General features: G+C 34.9%; 1 protein-coding gene across 1 annotated transcript in view; it reads left to right on the top strand.

Moving 5' to 3' along the window:
• LOC111809953 (RNA helicase family protein) overlaps positions 1-19,989 on the top strand; it is a 29,568-nt gene that overhangs the window by 7,204 nt on the left and 2,375 nt on the right. The window contains exons 8-32 of the mRNA XM_023696444.2: positions 862-973; positions 3,125-3,310; positions 4,319-4,398; positions 5,657-5,779; positions 6,005-6,091; positions 6,922-7,022; positions 8,331-8,388; positions 8,926-8,991; positions 9,887-9,969; positions 10,082-10,265; positions 11,330-11,476; positions 11,589-11,690; positions 11,762-11,914; positions 12,709-12,813; positions 13,424-13,564; positions 13,682-13,771; positions 13,850-13,906; positions 14,313-14,396; positions 15,549-15,647; positions 15,761-15,901; positions 16,260-16,330; positions 17,264-17,333; positions 17,785-17,877; positions 18,462-18,674; positions 19,156-19,248. Of these exons, the coding sequence (XP_023552212.2) occupies positions 862-973; positions 3,125-3,310; positions 4,319-4,398; positions 5,657-5,779; positions 6,005-6,091; positions 6,922-7,022; positions 8,331-8,388; positions 8,926-8,991; positions 9,887-9,969; positions 10,082-10,265; positions 11,330-11,476; positions 11,589-11,690; positions 11,762-11,914; positions 12,709-12,813; positions 13,424-13,564; positions 13,682-13,771; positions 13,850-13,906; positions 14,313-14,396; positions 15,549-15,647; positions 15,761-15,901; positions 16,260-16,330; positions 17,264-17,333; positions 17,785-17,877; positions 18,462-18,674; positions 19,156-19,248 (2,739 nt within the window). The remainder of the gene's footprint in view (positions 1-861; positions 974-3,124; positions 3,311-4,318; positions 4,399-5,656; positions 5,780-6,004; positions 6,092-6,921; positions 7,023-8,330; positions 8,389-8,925; positions 8,992-9,886; positions 9,970-10,081; positions 10,266-11,329; positions 11,477-11,588; positions 11,691-11,761; positions 11,915-12,708; positions 12,814-13,423; positions 13,565-13,681; positions 13,772-13,849; positions 13,907-14,312; positions 14,397-15,548; positions 15,648-15,760; positions 15,902-16,259; positions 16,331-17,263; positions 17,334-17,784; positions 17,878-18,461; positions 18,675-19,155; positions 19,249-19,989) is intronic.

The raw sequence follows: 19,989 nt of genomic DNA, 5'->3' as shown, positions 1-19,989 counted from the left end.
GTAGGAAGCAATTTAATTAAAGTTGAATATAAAAGAAAGAAGGGGAGACGAGATGATCATTCATTGCTTAAGACCTCATGAGAGAGGAGGGATTCTGAATTAAATTTGGCGACCCTAGTGGTATTTCACATCCTTCGAATTAGACTCTAGCTATGACATTGTGCCATAATAGTCATCTACCTTAAGGCGCTAGATTCATTTAGTTGCAAGAGCTTTTTTTTCCCCTCAGATGAGGTCAGAAGGAGAATTGTTGTTGTATTGATACATAATGAGAGGGCATTAGTGTTTATCAATTAAAAGTTCGTTTCCAGTTAAAAAGAAAGGAGAGTACATTTTTTCTGAACAAGAAACAACTTCTGATTGATAATGAAAAAGAACAATTCTTTTTAAGAACAAATGAGGATCCAAGGAGTACTCCTTGACGTAGTTTTTAGTTTTCAAATTTATGTCCCCTCCTAAGCGAACGGGGGTTTTGGAACAGAGGCCCTTCAACACTCAGCGATTTACCCTGACCACTGCACGACAACCACCTTCCGTCAAATCAAAATAGAAGCATTACAAAATGATGCCTCTAGTTCTGCGGGATTGAATTGAATTGTACACCAATCAACAAGTTATTTGAATCCTTTTGGACAGAAATCATTGGCCCCATGACATCATATCCAAAACTTCAAAAATACAAAACCATTTGTTATTGTCTTATCCTCAATTTCCAAAGCATTTCCAGGTCACATAACGCTTACTTTGTTATTGTCCTATAGCTCTGCTTCTTCATTCTGATCTCCTTCACATCTAGTATTAGTTTGTGACTTTTTTTTTTTTATCTGATTACTAGTTCGTTTGTAAAAACTTTTCTCGCAGGATGCCCAGAATAAGGTGGCAGCTTTTGCTCTTTATCACTTGTTTCCTGATGTCCCTGTTCATCTTGCACTTATTGAACCTTATGCCACTCTTGTTATGCAGTGGAAGGCAGGTAATGGTTTCACCTTTTGATCAACTAAATGACTCGGCTTTTCATTCCATTTGCTGACGCAATAGAGGAAAATATATAGAATATTAAAGCTTGCTATAGCACCCAGGAAATGGAGGTTTATATCATTAAAAAAAATTGTGTGCGCTTTTTAATATTGTATGACTAGTCATAAATTGTGTTGGCAGTATATATTTTTTAAAATTTTAATGAGAAACCAACTTTCGTTTACTGGTTCAGCCAAAAGTCTGGATTATAGAAAACATTTCTCCTATGTATATGACATTCCATACTTATGGTACATGTAGCAATACTAGTAAAATTGTCGATATAACTAATACAAATGATTTCTTATAATATGATCAAATAAATATTGAAGGTTCATCTAGTATTTCAAATATGGGTACATTAGACTTTTGGTTCTCCAAGTTGGATTTGTGTCAAATTAGTCCCTAGGCTTTGAAATCGAATAATCAAGTCACCAACATTTAGGAAATACTAAATTTCAGTCCCTCATTTAACATAAATAGTTAATTATTAACGAAAGTGATGACGTGACATTTTAAAAAATATCTCTTCTCTATACCAATTAGTTTTGAGGTGGAATCCCATGTTTATCAAATATATGGTATTTGTAACGACCCAAGCCCACCACTAGCAGATATTATCCTCTTTGGGCTTTCCCTTTCAAGCTTCCCCTCAAGGCTTTAATAAAACGTGTCTGCTAGGGGAACGTTTCCACACCCTTATAAAGGGTGTTTTGTTCTCCTCCCCAACTAATATGAGACTCTCACATTCCACCCCCTTTCGGGGCCCAGCGTCCTTGCTGGCACTTGTTCCTTTCTCCAATTGATGTGGGAACCCCACCAAATCCACCCCTCTTCATGGCCCAGAGTCCTTACTGGCACACCACCTCGTGTCTACCCCCCTTCGGGGAAGAGCCTCCTCGCTGGCACATAGTTCGGTGTCTGGCTCTGATACCATTTGTAATGACCCAAGCCCACCGCTAGCAGATATTGTCCTTTTTAGGCTTTCCCTTTCGGGCTTCCCCTCAAAGCTTTAAACTGCGTCCGCTAGGGGAAGATTTCCACACCCTTATAAAGGGTGTTCCATTCTCCTCCCCAACCAATGTGAGACTCTCACATGGTATCAGAGTAGAATCCTATGCATCTTATCAAGATTGTGACGTCTCTTCATCTTTTCAATGTGGGATTCTCAACAAATAATAATAATTATCATTACTATAGTTACATAAAAAAAGAAACCCATGTTCTTCCTTTTTTTTTTTCTTTCTCCTCCATCTTCTTTTGTCTCCTCTTCCCTTCTCCTTGTCCTTCTTCTTCCCCTCTCTTCCATTTCTCCTCCTTAGGTGTGAGAGTACCAAAAAAAAAAAAAGAAAAGAAAATAGCAGGAGTGATGGTCGCTGTCATCTCCAACTCCTCCTTCTTCGATTTTGAATCCTTACAGATTTGAATATGAAAAAGAAAAAAAAAAAAAAAAAAAAAGAAAAGAAAAAAAATGAAAGCTGAGGAACATCCTTGCTGTTCACTTTGTTTTTTGTATATCTTTTCTTAGATTCAGATTTGATGAGGAGGGGAAGGCGAAGAAGATGAGGATGAGGAGGAGAAGAAGATGACAACAGCGATGGTGACTGTGGTGGGATGATGACGGTGGCCGACGGGGGAAAAGGCGAAGGGGAGGGGAAGGGGCAAGGGTGGGGGAGAGGAGAGAGATTTTTAATTTTTGATTTAACTTTATAATATTTTAAGTATAATTATAGTCATAATTCTTTTTATTTTAAAAATGCCTCGTTAGCGAACCATTGACTATTTAACAAATTTTGTTAATAGAGGTACCAAAATTGAGTATTTTTTAATGTTGGGGACTTGATTGTTTAGTTTTAGAACTTAAAGATTAAATCAATACAAATCTCAAACCTTGGAGACCAAAAGTGTAGTTTACCCTTCCAATATTTAGTCTCGTAATCATAAACATCTATATGATTTGTTAAACTAGAAGTCCAGAACAACAAAATATGCGTGTGTATATGTCCTTTATCACTAGATCTTTTCAATCTTAGCCAGTGATTTTTCATATAAACTTAGATGTTTATGATATTGAGGACAAGTATGCTTAGAATTTGTAATCTTGCAGGCGAATCAACTAGCAAAGTTGATGACAATGAGAAGGATCGAAGGGCTAGTTTTGTTGATTCTTTGCTCGATGCGTCCAGTTCTGATTCTGCTTCTAAAACTTTTGTTGGGAAGATTGAACAGCTCCATATTGAGGATGACAAGAAACCGACTGTTTCTGATCTTGACTCACATTCATTCGTGGAAAGTAAGTAGTTTAACCATGTAAGAAAAGAATACAAGATTTTTCGTTGGAATTTGTACACTATTTTAGTTAGCTATATTAAAAAAATGTTGATGAAAATGTAAAAGATGCAGTAGTTAGTCAATATGGTGTCGTTAGAGCTAGAATATTTGCAGGTTATATGAGAGAAATCTAGATCAAACCCACATTAGCAAGTGTCAGGAGATTGAGCTAATCTATAGTTATAAAAACTCTGGGAAAGAAATTTGGGTATTTTACGTTCATAGTCTATAGAATCAATCTTCACAAAGAGAGAGGGTGGCCAACCAAAATTGCTGTAAGGATCACTTTCAAAAGGTGAATAGCATGAATGGGGTCCTGCTAGCCAAAAGGTGCTAAAAGATCATACTCCGAAATCTGCTTTCTGACTCACAATAGACGAAAAGATGCTTCTCTGATTTATCGTCTTTCATACATATGATACAACAGTTTGTAGATATAGCAGCATTCAAACTCATATGTGACAATGCGTGCCAAGCTCAACCTCTATGTTACAACAGTGACAGAAAACTGTTGTATGATACCAAATAAAATTCCTCCGGTGTAGTGATGGCTTCAGGGAGAATAAAGTAGTCCCTTCTTATAGATGATGGATTGAAGTTTGTGACCTTTCCCCTCACCTCTGGGCCAGTGAGGTTCTCTCCTTCACTGGGGACATGTGTGGTGGTCTGGAAGAAATGGCTAAGAAAGTAGGATTAATGCAGTAATAGCCATCAGTTCCTGGCTCAAGCAGCCAAAAAAAAAAAAAAAAAAAACGTAGTGTCGTCTATGTCTAGATGTCCTGTGTGTATATTTTTAATAAACGTAGTGTCGTCTATGTCCTTGTCATGTTGGATTTGTGTTATCAGTATTCGTTCTTCTTAGATATGGAGTGTTCTCTCTAACCTATGTCATCATTGCTTATATATCCCTCTATATAGTTAAAGTAATCCTCAATGAAAGTATGCTTTTGTTTTCTTCTTTTGATTGCAGGATTAAACTCTAATACGCAGAATGAAAGTTCCCGTTTAAGACTGGAACATGAGAATAAAAAGAAAACTAAACAATATCAGGTTTGGGAATTTATTTATTCTTGTTCTTTTTAGATGTATTGTCGATCATATGTTCCTTGTGTCTCTTGACATATATGATAAGAAACAAAAATTATCAGGTTTGGAATGGTTACGTTAAGGACCCTAAGTTTACTATTTTCGTTAATGACTTTCTTCGTGGGAAAATTAAAGCCATTTGTGGAATTCGACAAGATGATCCACGCTCGCCTTTCCTATTTTTACTTGTTGAAGAGGTTTTAAGCGGCCATGTGTTTAAAGTTTTCCCTTAAGGTTTGCCTCTGACTTGGGAACATCCCAACATCCTCTAATTTGATTACTGATCACTGGTTTCGGAGTTTCACAAAGCTGGTAGAGCATACAGCCTTGGAAATCTAGCCTTAAACATCCAGAACTAGACCAAATATTGTGCCAGGAGAAAGAAAGGGAGCCATCCCTGTTTTTATAGATGAAAGACCTTCAAATGTTTTTTTTAAAGCTTAATTGATACTGGACCAGTGATTGGAGATAACAGAAAGAAGGCCAACCACCTCCAAAGACTCATGGTTTGCAAATGGATGACGAAAGGCCAACGAGAGCGAGGAAGATAAATTAGTGGTAGGCAAAATGAAGGCCACCAAATGCAACCTCTTTTTTTTTGACAAATGATAAAGTTGTGGAAATAATGTACAAAGGGGTTTGTCTCCCCTCCCAACAATCCTCTCAAAAAGTGAGTATCAGACCCATGACTTATCTTCGGCTGAACATTTAACAAACAGGGAGAATAAAGGAAAACCTAAGGCAATTGTATAGGGGTTCTTACTAGAACCCTCCAGCTAACTGCCTAAAATCCATTCAAATAGATGGGGACCATTCTTACTCAGTTTGATCCTAACCAAGAAGCATGCAGTTTCTTGGAGAAACGTTGCACCCATTTTGTTGAAAAGCCTCATTATGCAATCTCTAAAAATTCAACTGTACGTGATTGAAATGCCTTGTAACTAGCAACTTCTAATAAATTATGTTGAATCTCTGTTACCCCATTTCCTCCTCAATTAATTGAAAACCACTAGTGATAGAGGAGTGTACCAGTGAAGGAAGAGTGTTAAAGTATTTGATAATACGTTAAATTTACTATAATCCATCAAATTAAACTTTTGGGTTCAAATGATTTAATGTGTATTTTTCAAGCGCTTAATGGAAAGTGCTAGTTTCTTATACCCCTCAAACCCTATTTGTTCAGTGATTTTCTCAACGGTTCCCTCAATTCTTTTTCATCCAGGATATGTTGAAAAATAGAGCTGCGCTTCCCGTTGCTTCATTAAGAGGTGATATATTGCGTCTGCTGAAGGAGAATAGTGTTCTTGTTGTTTGCGGGGATACAGGTTCCGGAAAGACAACTCAGGTTCATATTTGTTTCAAGTGTAATTGTTCCAATATTATTCACTTTTTCTCTAAAAAAGAAAAATAAAAAAAAAACGTATGAATAGTTTGGTTTCACCAATACCTAGTTTCACAGGTTTTTTTGAATGTTCTCTGGCTAGTATCAATTAGCATATGTGCACGTTTCTCCTTCTGGTCTATTGCTTATTTTACTCTTGAAGATTTCTCGTACAATTGTTTTATGTAGGTTCCGCAATTTATCCTGGATGACATGATTGAATCGGGACATGGTGGACTGTGCAACATAGTATGCACACAACCAAGAAGAATAGCGGTAACTATAAGTTTTTCATTTGAGATCTTTATGGTTGTGTGGTTGAAATCTTGACCTTTGTTTCTATTCTCCTGCAAGTAAGATTTTCGGGGGTGATTTATATTAATTTAATAAATCAACTCGATGGACAATAATTGTTACCATATGTTCTTCGTGATATGTATATATACATATATATGTCATCTGTGATTTCTTCCATCTCATATGAAATGATATGTGTGCCATGCAGGACCACATCTTCATTTTATGATTTATGTGACAGGGACTCAAAGTTTTATCATCTATATTCGTTGTATGATTTTTTTTCTGGAAAAAAAAAAAACTTAAGCCTGTGACTGCTAGTAATTCGTATATAGTTCTCACTAATCACTGGTGTTTTCTTCCATGGGGTCGGGGTTTGGTTCATCGTAGGATGATTTTTGTTACTTTAGTTTCTGATAAGGCTCAAATAATTTTTCCGTCCTTGTTTTTTCCTTTCCCTTTTGGTTTTTTTGAGAACTTTAAATACATCAGTGAGCGGAAAATGTCAAATCAAGGTGGGTCAAATTTATGTTTTGCTCTCTCATTACTATGTATTACTGGGATGAACATGAAATTATGTTCTTTATATGTACTTATAATTCTGTCCTTGCTGGTTAACCATTGTTGGAATTTGATATTTCAAGTGTATTAGCTTGACTGAAAATCTTTTTCCCCCAAGCGTGAAATGGATCTAGTAGTTACTCTTTGTACTTTTTTTTTTTTTTTTTTTTTTTTTTTTTTTTTTTTGTGGTACTTATTAAATAAAAATCTTTGATTTTGTGTCCTAAATTATGATACTAATCTTGTAGGCTATTTCGGTTGCGGAAAGAGTTTCTGATGAACGTTGCGAACCTTCCCCGGGTACAAATGGCTCTTTGGTTGGTTATCATGTCCGTCTGGATAGTGCAAGGTGTCAATGTGCTTTCATAAACTTGTGGATTCTTTAAGTTTACTGTATTTTCTGTTTATGTAATCTGATCCCTTAATGTGGGTATTGCATTTCATACAATATGAATCATTTCTTAGGCCTCCATTTATAGACAGTTTCACCATTGATCATTTGTTAAAATGAATAGATAGATTGTCTTTTGGACAATCAGACAATTGGATAGATTAACTTTTAGGCAATTGTTCCAAGGAGAAGAAGAAAAGAAAGAACAAAAATATATACTTTCAAATAAGGGGTCAATATAAAAATAGAAAAATAGTGATGAAAAACTACCCAAGCAATACTATTTGTATTTAGGAGCCGTTTGGAGTGAAAGAGTGGAATGGAAATGGGGGTTTCAATGTTCCCTAGTGGATCTGCCTGAAATGGGTTACCTGTTTGGGGCAGGGGTGAAGTAGAAAGGTAATTTTTTTTTTTTTTTTTTTTTTTTTTTTTTTTTTTTTTTTAAGTACAGATATAATTAAATTTATCATTGGGAGAAGTTAAAAATGGCTCAAAGGAACAGAATGCTAGGACCTTCGGTAACAGTTCCTCACAACAAGCCCTTCTCCTAAAAGAGCTTGCCATCAGTGACAGAGAGCTGGAAGAATGTCAAATTGACGGGAAAAATGGCCAGAAAAACAGTCATCAAAGAATGTTTGCTCTTCATATCTTCTTCCCAAGAGATTGGATGGAAACAAAACTATACGATGAAATGTCTCTTAGAGGGGGATGAAAACACTGGTTTCTATCACATATATGCAGCAACTAAAAAAAGAAGGAAGAATTGTATTTTAGAAGTTCTGAGTAATCAAAATGTCAGCTTGACCCATGACAAAAGATACCGAAAAAGTTTATTGACTCCAATAATGTCATTTCAGCCCCATTAATATTGATTTCTTCTTGTGGGCCATTTTATAAAATTTCAAACCCACAAGTGTGGGGAAGTGTTGAAGTATTGATACCTATCAGCTAAAGTTAAGCTTGTTTAGCGATTTAATGTATATCTTATCCAAATATACCTTAGGTGTACTGTTCTGGTAATAGTTCTACTGTTTTACTGTTCTGGCGGCTAGGATATATGCTTGGGGTGGCCTATGCAGTACCTGGAATTTTAGTTACCTTCTGTCATCTACTTTGACTAACTTTTCAGATTTTCCAGACAAAGGGACATTTATTTTTCCAAGATGAAAATAAAGTTGCTTTCCTCTCAAATTTTATCTAATTTCTTCTCACATTGGTTAGTTATTGTTATTATTATTATTATGTTATTTATCTTTCCTATTTCAGGAATGCCAATACAAAACTTCTATTCTGCACGACGGGCATTCTTCTGAGACAAATTGTGGTCTGTCATCTTATTTTTTGATACATCATTACATATAATACTTGAAATTGAAACTAACTGGTAAAATTTGAAAGCAAATTAAATATTTGTTTGTTCTTCTAAAATATGCACCTTCTTTCAACTCCTCAGATATAGGATCTTTTTAATTTAAAACATGCAAATAGAAGTAATGAAGATTAAATTTGGTGCGTTTGGGAGCTTGAGATTGATAGGAGTTAAGATGAATGAGTTGAGCGATGGTCCTATTAGAAAATGAGTAGATAAGAGTTGAAATAGAGTTAACTACAATCACCTAGACACAAAATTTATACCTTAATGACCTATTAGAAATTTATGAATGCACAAAGTTTTCTTCTACGAAATCTTGAACATTTAAGGACTGAACTTATAATTTTAACAAAAGATGTAATACCACTTTTGTTGTTTTTAAGGTAATTAATAAAGATATTTGAGCATCATTGTAATTTGTAATAAATATTTTCTATTTTCTCCAGTTTTCTTGCGACCAAATGTAATTTATAACTGTTTGAGTTGTAGGGAGATGGAAATTTAACTGGTATCACTCATATTATCGTTGATGAAGTACATGAACGGTCTCTACTGGTGAGTTTGTGTTCACTAGTCTTATTTATCTATGTCGACTTGTTTGATGGCCAAGATATAATTGGTTTTTATTGTAATTCCTTGATGTTTACCCAGGGGTGTTTCCTTTTCAATGAAGCAATATATTTTTGATGATCTTTGTTTTGTTCCATTTATTTCGGAAAAATACAGTTTTGGTACCTGAAATTTAGGGTTGATGTCTAATTGATCCTGGTGGTTTGAAAATAGACACTTCCGTATCTTTGGTTTGGAAAATAATTCTAAATAGTCCCTTCCGTTAGTTGATTTAACGGAATGCTTATGTGAGAGTTAAATGAAGTGTCAAGCTGATTCTGTTTTCACCCCCTTTGGGAGTTTGTATCCATTGAACATTTCCTTTGATTTATCAATGGGGAGTTGTTTCTGGTTTTTTTTTTTTTTTTTTTTTTTTTTTAAATTAAAAAAACAGCATCTCAAACTACACCAATCTCACTTTCACACATTTATCTTCAAATCAAGATTCGTAAACCTACACCGTGGATACAGGTATCCTAAACCTATATTTAATAAACCTTCGTCTTAAACCTCAAGCTTAACACCCTGAATACAGGTTTGCTATAAACCTATATTTCCTAAACCCTTTTCTTAAACCTCAAGCTTAACATTCCTAGGTTTTGATGCCGAACCCATTCTCTAAATGCCCAAGTTTTGTATAGAGAGAAACACAAGGATGTTTTAGAAAAGCCTAAGGATCTTATGGAATTAGAGGGTTGATGTCTTATTTTCCCCTTCCCATCTTTTCTTTTGGGTCCTTATACAAAACGAAAGTTCTGTCTATTGTCTAAAATGAATGGATTTCTAATGTTAAGTTTTCGAAGATGAAACAGTAGTTGACATGAAACTTCATTTTCTACAGGATGATTTTCTCTTAGTTGTTTTGAAGAATCTGATTGAGAAACGTTCTGCTGAAAGCTCATCTCCTCTGAAGGTTATTCTTATGTATGTTTGAACATTTTATCCAATCTGGTAATTTGTTATGGATACAAATTATAAATATATGATATTTAGAGCTTTGGTATCATTCTTCAATTTTAAACTTTTTGAATCTCAGGTCTGCAACAGTTGATTCAAACCTTTTCTCCGGATACTTTGGTAACTGCCCTGTAATCACTGCAGAGGGAAGGATGCATCCCGTGACCACTTACTTTCTTGAAGATATTTATGAAAGTACTGGGTATCTCCTCGCTTCAGACTCCCCTGCTGCCATAAGATATGAAGTATCAGGCGGCAAAAAGGTATCTGGAAACATGGATCCTATTATATTAGAGATTTTTTCTTTGCAACATCAATTTCTGCTAACTGGCTTCGGGAATTAATATTGAGTCCTTAAGAAATAATTATTTTCTTTTTTTTGCCTAAAATATACTATACCTTCAGTGAACTTTCTTACATGGAATAATTCCTCTCCCTGTTTACACATCAGCAAGTATTTTTGTAGGGATTTTTTTTTTTGGTGGCATTATTTTCTAATAAAATATTTGCGGATGTCTTTTTATAAAATAATTATGATTGAAGGTTTTTCTTTTAACCTTATTAGTCATCGTTTAACTTTAATATTGGTTACTAATATGTTCTATTATAAATGGTAGACGTTTATATTCTTAAATCCACCATAAACTTGGACCGGTTCAACGATTATTATTGATTATCTGTGGTACCCATTGACTAACATGCGTTGGTGTAGCCTTAGTGACAAGGGAGATATCTCTTTAAGAAATCTAACCCAAGTGATCTTATTATCACTCAATAAGTAATACAAAAGACTAACTCTCTACTCATAGAAACCCTCTATCTTTATTAGTTATAACTCTTCTTTTTTGTAATACATCTCTTTACGTTTCTTATTTATTTATTTTAAAGAAAACCCTCTATTGTAGAGGATTAACTACAAACTAAGTATCTAAAAGAACTAAAAGAACGTAACCAAAACTAATAAGCTAACTTACTGCATCATGTGTTCTAATTTTTGTTATATTAGCAATTATATTTCAATTTGCTGTTTATTTAACATTGTATCAAAATTTACTATATTTGCAATTATCCACCCCTATCATTTGTGTTAAGTGTTGTCTAATTACATGTTTTATTAAGTATAAACTTTCCATATTATCTGCTGCACATTCCCCCACACCTCGACAGTTGTTTATTTTAAGAGATATGAAACTCTTGATTCAGATCAGACTTACTAGATTGTGGCGTGTAAAGCCTCCATTCTGATATAACTTCCCAGTTGCCTATTATAAACTATCATGATTGCTGATATATCAATTTTCAACTCTTGTATCATGAAAATATTCAGAATGCTCCAGTCAATTATCGAAGAGGAAAGAAAAACCTCATATTATCTGCATGGGGTGACGAGGCTTTACTTTCTGAAGCCTGTACGAATCCTTACTACAATTTAGATTGTTATCAATCATACAGTGAGCTAACACAGAAAAATCTGGTAATTTTCTTTTACATGAAATATTGATAGCATATTTATCTCCTCTTTTCAAGTCAAACCACAAGATAGCTATAGTTCTGCTGATAAAAGATCCAATTATTTGATTGTACAGGAAAGACTAAACGAAGATGCTATTGATTATGATCTTCTCGAAGATTTAGTGATTCATGTGGATAAAACTTTTGATGAGGGAGCCATACTTATATTCTTGCCAGTAAGTTATTATTGTTAACTGTGTATTTTCTTAACTTGAAAAGGTATTTACCTCACTATTTTGCGTAACAGGGAGTGTCAGAAATTAACTTGTTGTATGATAGATTAGCAGCTTCATACCAATTTGGAGGACAGGCTTCTGATTGGATCCTTCCTTTACATTCATCCATCGCATCTACTGATCAGAAAAAGGTGTTTTTGCGGCCTCCTCATGGAATCCGTAAGGCAAGTCTCGTAACATGTAGGGGGTACTTCTACTTATTTGTTCTTTTTTTACTTTTTATTTTGTTCAAGAATATTATGTAGGAATTCTATTAAATTAAGGACCTAAAGTCACTTGGTCATGGCCAATGAAATTGTGATATAACATAACAATCAATTAGACGGTATTTTGTGTCGTTAATTAATTTATATTAATTGGTATATACAAAAATACATATTTTGCGTCGTTAATTAATTTATATTAATTGGTCTATACAAAAATACATATTTTGCGTCGTTAATTAATTTATATTAATTGGTCTATACAAAAATACATATTTTACGTCATTAAAATATTAATTAGACGACAAAATATGTATATCATTAAGCTAGTTTGGCTCTTTCTTGTCTCTCTGACCAACATATGGGTCAAAACCAACTGACATACGTTGGTTTGATTAGTTTTCAGAATACTACAAGCACCCCTAGTTTTTGTTGTACCTACATAATACACACACGAAAGTCCTATATATTTTAGACTTCCTGTTGGGCTGTTGTCCTCCACATATATTTCCGTATGACCCTTTTTGCCTATATTTTTTAAACAAGAGCTTTGATTTATCATTTATTAGTACAATTTTGTATTTGTTAGGGTAAGGGAAGAAATTTAGTAGTAGTAAAATGTTCACGGAAGTTGAATGCTATTTGTTATTTTTTTCTTACTTCTGAATGTAGTTTGAACCAGGTTTTCTTTTGCTTTTAAATGCTTTGTATCTGTGGTGTTTTTGTTGATGATTATGAAATATCTTGGAATTCAGGTTATAATAGCCACCAATATTGCAGAGACGAGTATTACAATTGATGATGTGATTTATGTGATAGACTGTGGAAGGCATAAGGAGAAACGTTACAATCCTCAGAAGGTCATACGCTTTTTGTATTACCATATCCATTGTCTTAATTGGGTGGCGGTCGCATTCCCCCTATATCTCTATATATTTATTCCCAACTTTTTGTCTATAGTTCCCATTTCCAGTTGGTCCCTAGTGGTAAAAAAGAAAACCCTAGACAGGCCTGGATTCCAATAAAACAACCTACCAGGATCATTATTAAAGAGAAAATTATGAATCTTTATTGATTTTTATCTAATCATATGACCTTCTTAGTTACAATACAATTACAGTGTATGTGATCTAACTACAACTACTTAAAGAGTCTCATAAAAAAAAAACTACAACTACTTAGAGCAAACCTAATCATGAAGAGGAACATGATAACATGTTGATATTACTAAACCTAGTGGTAGATCAAAATATGCAGGAGAGATAAAAATGTCATTTCTGTTCAAAATAAGATTAAAGAATTATTGCTTTGGTGGGAAAGGCAGAACGATCAATGAGAGATAGCATTAAATAACTCCTTTTTCCTATTAGTAGTTAAAAAATCGAAGCTGCATTTACGATGAATTTGTTTGGATATTTTCCCATATTATTCTAATCTTTTGTTGATTATCCTTGGATTGGTCACCTTTAGAAATTATCAAGCATGGTTGAGGATTGGATTTCTCAAGCAAATGCTAGACAGAGGCGAGGAAGAGCTGGACGTGTGAGACCTGGTAATTGCTTTTGTTTATACACACGTCACCGATATGAAAAGCTCATGCGCCCTTTTCAGGTATTTGTCTGCAGTGAAGTTTTCTTTTAAAATTGTCATGGCTGTTATGCAACTTATGCTCCTATGCAGTTGTGTAATTTTGTGTTGTTATTTTGTTATTCTTTTTTATGATCTTAGGTACCAGAGATGCTCCGGATGCCCTTAGTGGAGTTATGTTTACAGATTAAATTACTTTCCCTGGGTTACATAAGGCCTTTTTTATCAAAGGTGAGTATTCTGGTATCTCCAACTCCCTTGATGATATTCTCTATGGTTACAGTGGCCAACTAATTGTTTTTCTTCCAGGCTTTGGAGCCTCCTAGAGAAGAGGCTATGACATCAGCAATATCATTATTATATGAGGTACCAACGTTGTGGCCATTATTTATTTCTCTGATTGTAATAAACTCGAAAGCTAATATGTTTAATAAGGATCAAGTGCATTGGTCAGATGAAATGTACAGGGAGAGGGCGAGAAACTTTCTAGTCCTGGAGTTACAAAATGTTATCCAATTGGATATTGTATAAAAGGGGATGGGTGCAAAAATGCTTGGAATATTGATCGAAGCAAAACCTACCAAAATACTGAAAGATTTCTAAGATTCTAAAAAACTAGCATTACATTGTTGTGAACTTGTTTTAAGTCACTTTATTCATGCATTTATCTGCACAAATGTGACACCCCCCCCCCCCCCCCCCCCCCCATTGCGCATAATGTAATATACATGTGAGAATAATTATATCTTGTGCTCCCAATCATCAAATTTAGGTGGGGGCTCTTGAAGGTGATGAAGAATTGACTCCTCTTGGACAACATTTAGCAAAATTACCTGTTGACGTATTGATTGGGAAGGTATGCATTCAATAATTAATCCTTTTGTAGCATATATGAATAATTTTGAGAAAAGAAGAAAGGACACTTGTGTTTCTTTAGTATCCTTTTGTAGTATATGTGCAGCTACTGGCTGTCTCAGTCTTTCTATGAGTGGGGAATCTTGACTATATTTTTGTTAAAAATAGATTTGGGGCTTGTGTTGTTGGGGTTGTTGTCTTCTCTAAAGAATGATAAGCTACAAATACTTGTTTTTCTGAATACTCAGTAGAAAATGAGCTAACCAAATCGCTTTTAACTGGAGGGTCTCAGTCTTTCCAGGAGTGGGGAATCTTGATTAAATTTTTTTGAAAAATGGATTTACGGCTTGTGTTGTTAGAGATCTTGTCTCCTCTAAGTGTTGAGTTTTTCAGACTACGGGGCTCTGTGAACTACAATATTTAGTGTCCTTTCTTGATTACGATAAAATGCTGGAGGTGGAGGGAGGGGGGTACTGTCGGTAGATGAAGATCATCTCATGCAATGTTAGGGTTTAGTAAGAACTAGACACTTGAGAAATCTAACCACTGAGAAGCGAACGAATAGACAAGTCCAAATTTGACAAGACAACGATGCCTTCACTGTACAAGAACATATCTCACAAGAAAATAACCTGCATAATGGTCAAGGATAGTTGCAGATGAACAAACAACTTCTAAGAATAAAAAACTGCCTCCACTTTAACTCAAATTGACGCCAACGGATCTGGGTGGAAACTCAAACTTCAGCCTTGACATCGGTGAACTGCTGGGAGTGTATCAGCTGGGATATGTTTAAGAGTCTGTACATACAACTTTTAGGAAGTATCTTGTTGAAGGATGCTGTTAATTTTCCTTCCGGTTTTGTTCTCTCTCTACTAGACCTGTCTCTGTCATATAAATATAATGTAGATCTATAGAGAGCATTGACATCAGTGAACTGCTGGGAGTGTATTGGCTGGGATATGTTTAGGAGTCTGTACATACAACTTTTAGGAAGTATCTTGTTTTAGCACGCCTTTAATTTTCCTTCCGGTTTTGTTCTCTCTCTATTAGACCTGTCTCTGTCTGCTGATGCATGTACTTGTTGACGCATACATCCTCTCCAAGATGAAATTAGGCTTGGCTCACCGTAATCTATTCTCTATGACTGCAGATGATGCTATATGGTGGAATTTTTGGTTGCTTGTCTTCCATTCTCTCAATTTCAGCATTTCTGAGCTACAAATCTCCATTTATTTATCCAAAAGATGAGGTCCAGTTGTCTATGGTTTCTGAATTCCTTCATGTTCTCCTAACTTGTCTGTTCAACTGTGAACATGACCAAAAAGTTTTCAAAATTAATATTAGTGTTTCAATACTTTTCAGAGGCAGAATGTTGAACGAGCTAAACTGGCTCTTTTGTCTGATGAGCGACATGGTTTGGGTGAGTCATGTAGCAATGACAAGCAATCTGACCACCTGATTATGGCAACTGCATACAAGAAATGGGAAATACTTTTGCATCAGGTTAGATATCTTGTACTCCGCCTGGAGGTATTTAAACTCTCATGTTAACTCCACTCATTCGACCTCTGCTTCAAAGTCTATTGAGGAAGTTAAAGTTGATAATGAAATTTTGTTTTCATTTTTTCTTGTTTGGTGACTCAAATGTGTTGCTATGAGAAATTGAAGTTATCCTCTTGATAATTTTTTTGTGTTCATTCTGAAAAGAACAACCCCAGTTTATTAGTTAAGAGTAGATCTCTTCATGGGTTTCCAGCCTAGTAAATGTCTGAGGCTCTGAGCAAAATATGATTTCTATCTGTCCTTGAATTGGTACCTCCACATCAATCGATATTATCTCATGAGAATTTTATTTTTGCAGAAAGGACCTAAGGCTGCACAGGAGTTCTGCAAATCATATTTCTTAAGCAGTTCAGTGATGTACATGATAAGGTACAATATCTGACCAAAAGGGATTTTCCCCTTCCTGTAAGATTCATTGATATTGATAGGTGTGCATTAAGGTTAAAGTCAACCTTTATTAGTTCAGTGAGGGTCTGATGCATTGATGTCAAACTTCCCAGAAGTACCTTTTCTTTTAATTAGTAGAGTTTTCTAGTTTTTTGTTATGCAACAAACTGAATATGATTCAGAGGGAAAACATGCAAACCTTTTTAGAGTTACAAAAAGGATCTCCAATTAGTGAGCGAAATTCTGAGAGTAGTTTCAAAACTGTTTACATTGAGAGCCTAAAGCAAACTTTTAAGAAAAAAAAATTATGTTATCTCAGAGCTGATACTCAATTTCTCCACAACATTGAAGGCTTCCACTTTCTTTAGTCAAAATATCCAGAAAACCATTACCAAACCCCACCTCCTTAGAACTGAAATTCTGCCAATGGATGACTTGAAAAGCATGAGATCAGCTGAATCTCATGGAACCCAGGCCAAATCAAAGGCTTCCGGTGAATATTTTAACATTATAGATGTTTAAATGGAATAGCTTCTCGTTGGTGTACCTTATCTATAGTGCTTGTTGGCTATTCTTCTGATGGTATTTATAATATTTAGGTCTTTCCTTGTTTTTTTCGGGGCGACCTTTAGCTTTCCATCTTTCTTTCTCAGTCTATACTTCATGGACTTTGAATTTTTGCCTTTTTATCATCCCTGCAAAGTTTTGTTTCTGGTTAAAAAAATGGAGTATGCTATAGCATAGCAGCTATCATTTTCTACTGCTAAAAATAATAAAACTTTGTATGCCAATACAATTGCATCTCCATCTGAATGATATGCTATATTGCCTTTATCAGTATTTGCAGTCAAATATCCACCTAATTGTTTGGTAATTTCTGTATTTAATTTCATTGTTTTTCCACTTTATTTTCAGGGACATGAGGGTACAGTTTGGGACATTGTTAGCAGACATTGGGCTTGTTGATCTTCCCAAAAAATCTCGTGTAAGTTGACCCCAATAATTGAAGACATTTACCTAAAAATTGTTTGCAAGAACCTCTTAAATCAAACATTAGAAAGCATCAGAATGGAGTTTCACGAAAACATGGTCATTGGCTCTTGAATTATTATGGAGAACCGGGAATCAGAATGGAGGGGGGGTGGCAGGAAAGCTTATGCTTTCGGGTTTTGGTGATTTAACAATACTATAAATTGACCCCAAGGAAACTTGCCAAATTTAGAACAGTGACCCTCTTTTTTGGGTGCTAAAACACTACTGAAGTGTTTCACTGAACAGAACAGAAATTTCAACATGTGGGCTACTACTTTTATGTTGTGGTTAGATGCTAGAGTGGCATATTGTAAACTTCAACAGTCAGATACTCAAGTTCAGAAATTTCATTCTTTAGTTGTTTGAGTTTCTCTTTGCAAGATAAAATATTATTCTTGTCTCAGTTTGATAGAGTAAGGAAGGAGGACCTTAATGGCTGGTTTTCAGATTCGTCCCAACCATTCAATATAAATTCAGATCATCCATCAATTGTAAAGGTAACTACTTTATGTCTTTTAGTTGGATTTCTCTCTTAAATGGACTAGAAAATCTTTCTTCACTGGACTTCTAAAATTCGGTCATACTTTATCTCTATGCTTCTTATTAGTGAGCTTTGTATGTTCTGCATTAACAATATTTATGATCTGTAAACTTAAACCTCAAAGAGAATTAAAAGTATTACATTTTTTTATATGGAAATGATCCTTGTTTAAAAAGTTCATATTTTTCTCGCCTCCATAAAGCTCCATCTGGTTTGTTCGGCATTTTTTACTGAAGAAAATCAAATGTCATCTTCGGGATCACTAAATAAAGTGTCCATATTATGCTTAATGTACGTGTTGATAAAGATTCAGAATGGTTTTCCTTTTCTAGACCATCTAGTTTTGTGTGAACTTCCTTGAAGCTAATGTCCGCTGTAACAGTGGACACTTCATTTTTGTTGATTATTTGACGCTGTGTTGTAAATATATTATGTTCAGCTTTGAGAATAAAGAACCTCTAAAGATTATAAAAAAAAAATTCAAACAGAAATTTTTAGGATTTTCTATTTTCAAGGAAAAAAATCTAATTACTCTTGCAGGCAGTATTATGTGCAGGACTATATCCGAACATTGCTGCTGGTGTGGCAGGAATTACTGAAGCAGCTCTTAGTAGCCTTGGGCGGTCCTCTGGTCCTGCTACCACAGCTCGTCCATCGTTGTATGATGGTAGAAGAGAAGTATATATACACCCATCTTCTGTCAACAGTAATCTAAAAACATTTCAGTACCCCTTTCATGTGTTCCTTGAAAAGGTTTGTGACTCTTGTTTATTTTATTCCTTCTACAAGTAAACATTCATATTTTTGTCTTCTTATAAACAGAGATATAAATGGAATATAAGTCTACGTCCAAAAACTTGGCTAAGTTTAATATCACTTTCATTGGCCTTATCCACCTCCGTATCAACAATAGGAAAATGTTAAGCAGTTCAAAAGGTTGATTAAACTGTGCACATGATGAGAGAAGGGTGGATAAATTCTGAAAGGGATTTGCAGTAAAGTCAAAGCTTGTTTAGTTTTTACGTATGTTCAATATTTAGAAATAATTGATAGGTTAAGTGACCAAACTGGCACCTTTTATTCTCTCTTTTTTTTTTTTCCTCAAATATATATATATATATATATATATATATATATATTTTAAGAAAAAGGAAACTGAACTTCCCTATGATTATTGAATAATAGTCGCATCTTTCCTTGGCCATGACTTTTATCTGAATGAACAAATTTGCAGGTAGAAACTAATAAAGTCTTTATCCGAGATACCTCTGTTGTTTCTCCCTACTCCATCTTATTATTTGGTGGGTCCATTAATGTTCAGCATCAGGTATGGTTTCTATTTTATCTTTTTCTTTGTTCTTGCAGCAGTTAGATTAATTGTAAGTTAATGTAATGGGGAAAATTCTAAAAGTACACTGCTGATGAAGTTGCATGCAACGTAATCATGTACTGTTTTGCTTAGACTTGGTAACAGACTCATTTTTCATTGTCCTATTATTTTAGAAAAGATATTTTCTGATCCCGTCACTGCGATGCCACATAATGCGTGATCACATGACCCAAAAATTTCAAAGACTAGATTGATTGGAACCAAAAAATTGAAATGGAAATTTACAGAAAATAATATTATTATAAAAGAAGTCGATTACACGTCGAGAGAGGCATGGACTTTCCCACAAACTGTTCCTGAAAGGTCACAATTCAAGGTAAAAGTTGCCCAATGATGAGCCTTTGAGATTGCCATTGAATGAGTTTAAAGTTCTCGTTGAACTAGCCATTGGTCTCCACGCTTCCAAATCTACTCTGGTTCTGCATGAACAAGTCCCAAGTGTTATTGACTAAAGGTGACTTTCAGTTAAGCCTTAGTCATCTAGCTCTCCCAACCCTCTTAACCCCAAAAGGAAAGGTCGCCGACAGAATGCAATCCATAATACCACAGTTTAAGTATCGATCTCTTATTCCTCCCGACTAATTGTGCAGATCCCTGGTATTTCCAAAATTGGTCCCAAGTGTCTGACCATCATATTCGAATCTGCTCTAGGGTGAGGGAAAGAAAAGTGTATAAAAA

This window comes from Cucurbita pepo, chromosome 14, assembly GCF_057944985.1.
Source record: "Cucurbita pepo subsp. pepo isolate OVF chromosome 14, ASM5794498v1, whole genome shotgun sequence".
In the NCBI taxonomy this organism is placed as follows: domain Eukaryota; kingdom Viridiplantae; phylum Streptophyta; class Magnoliopsida; order Cucurbitales; family Cucurbitaceae; genus Cucurbita; species Cucurbita pepo.
Note: the sequence above shows the minus strand (reverse complement) of the source record. Positions and strands in the feature narration are given on the sequence as shown.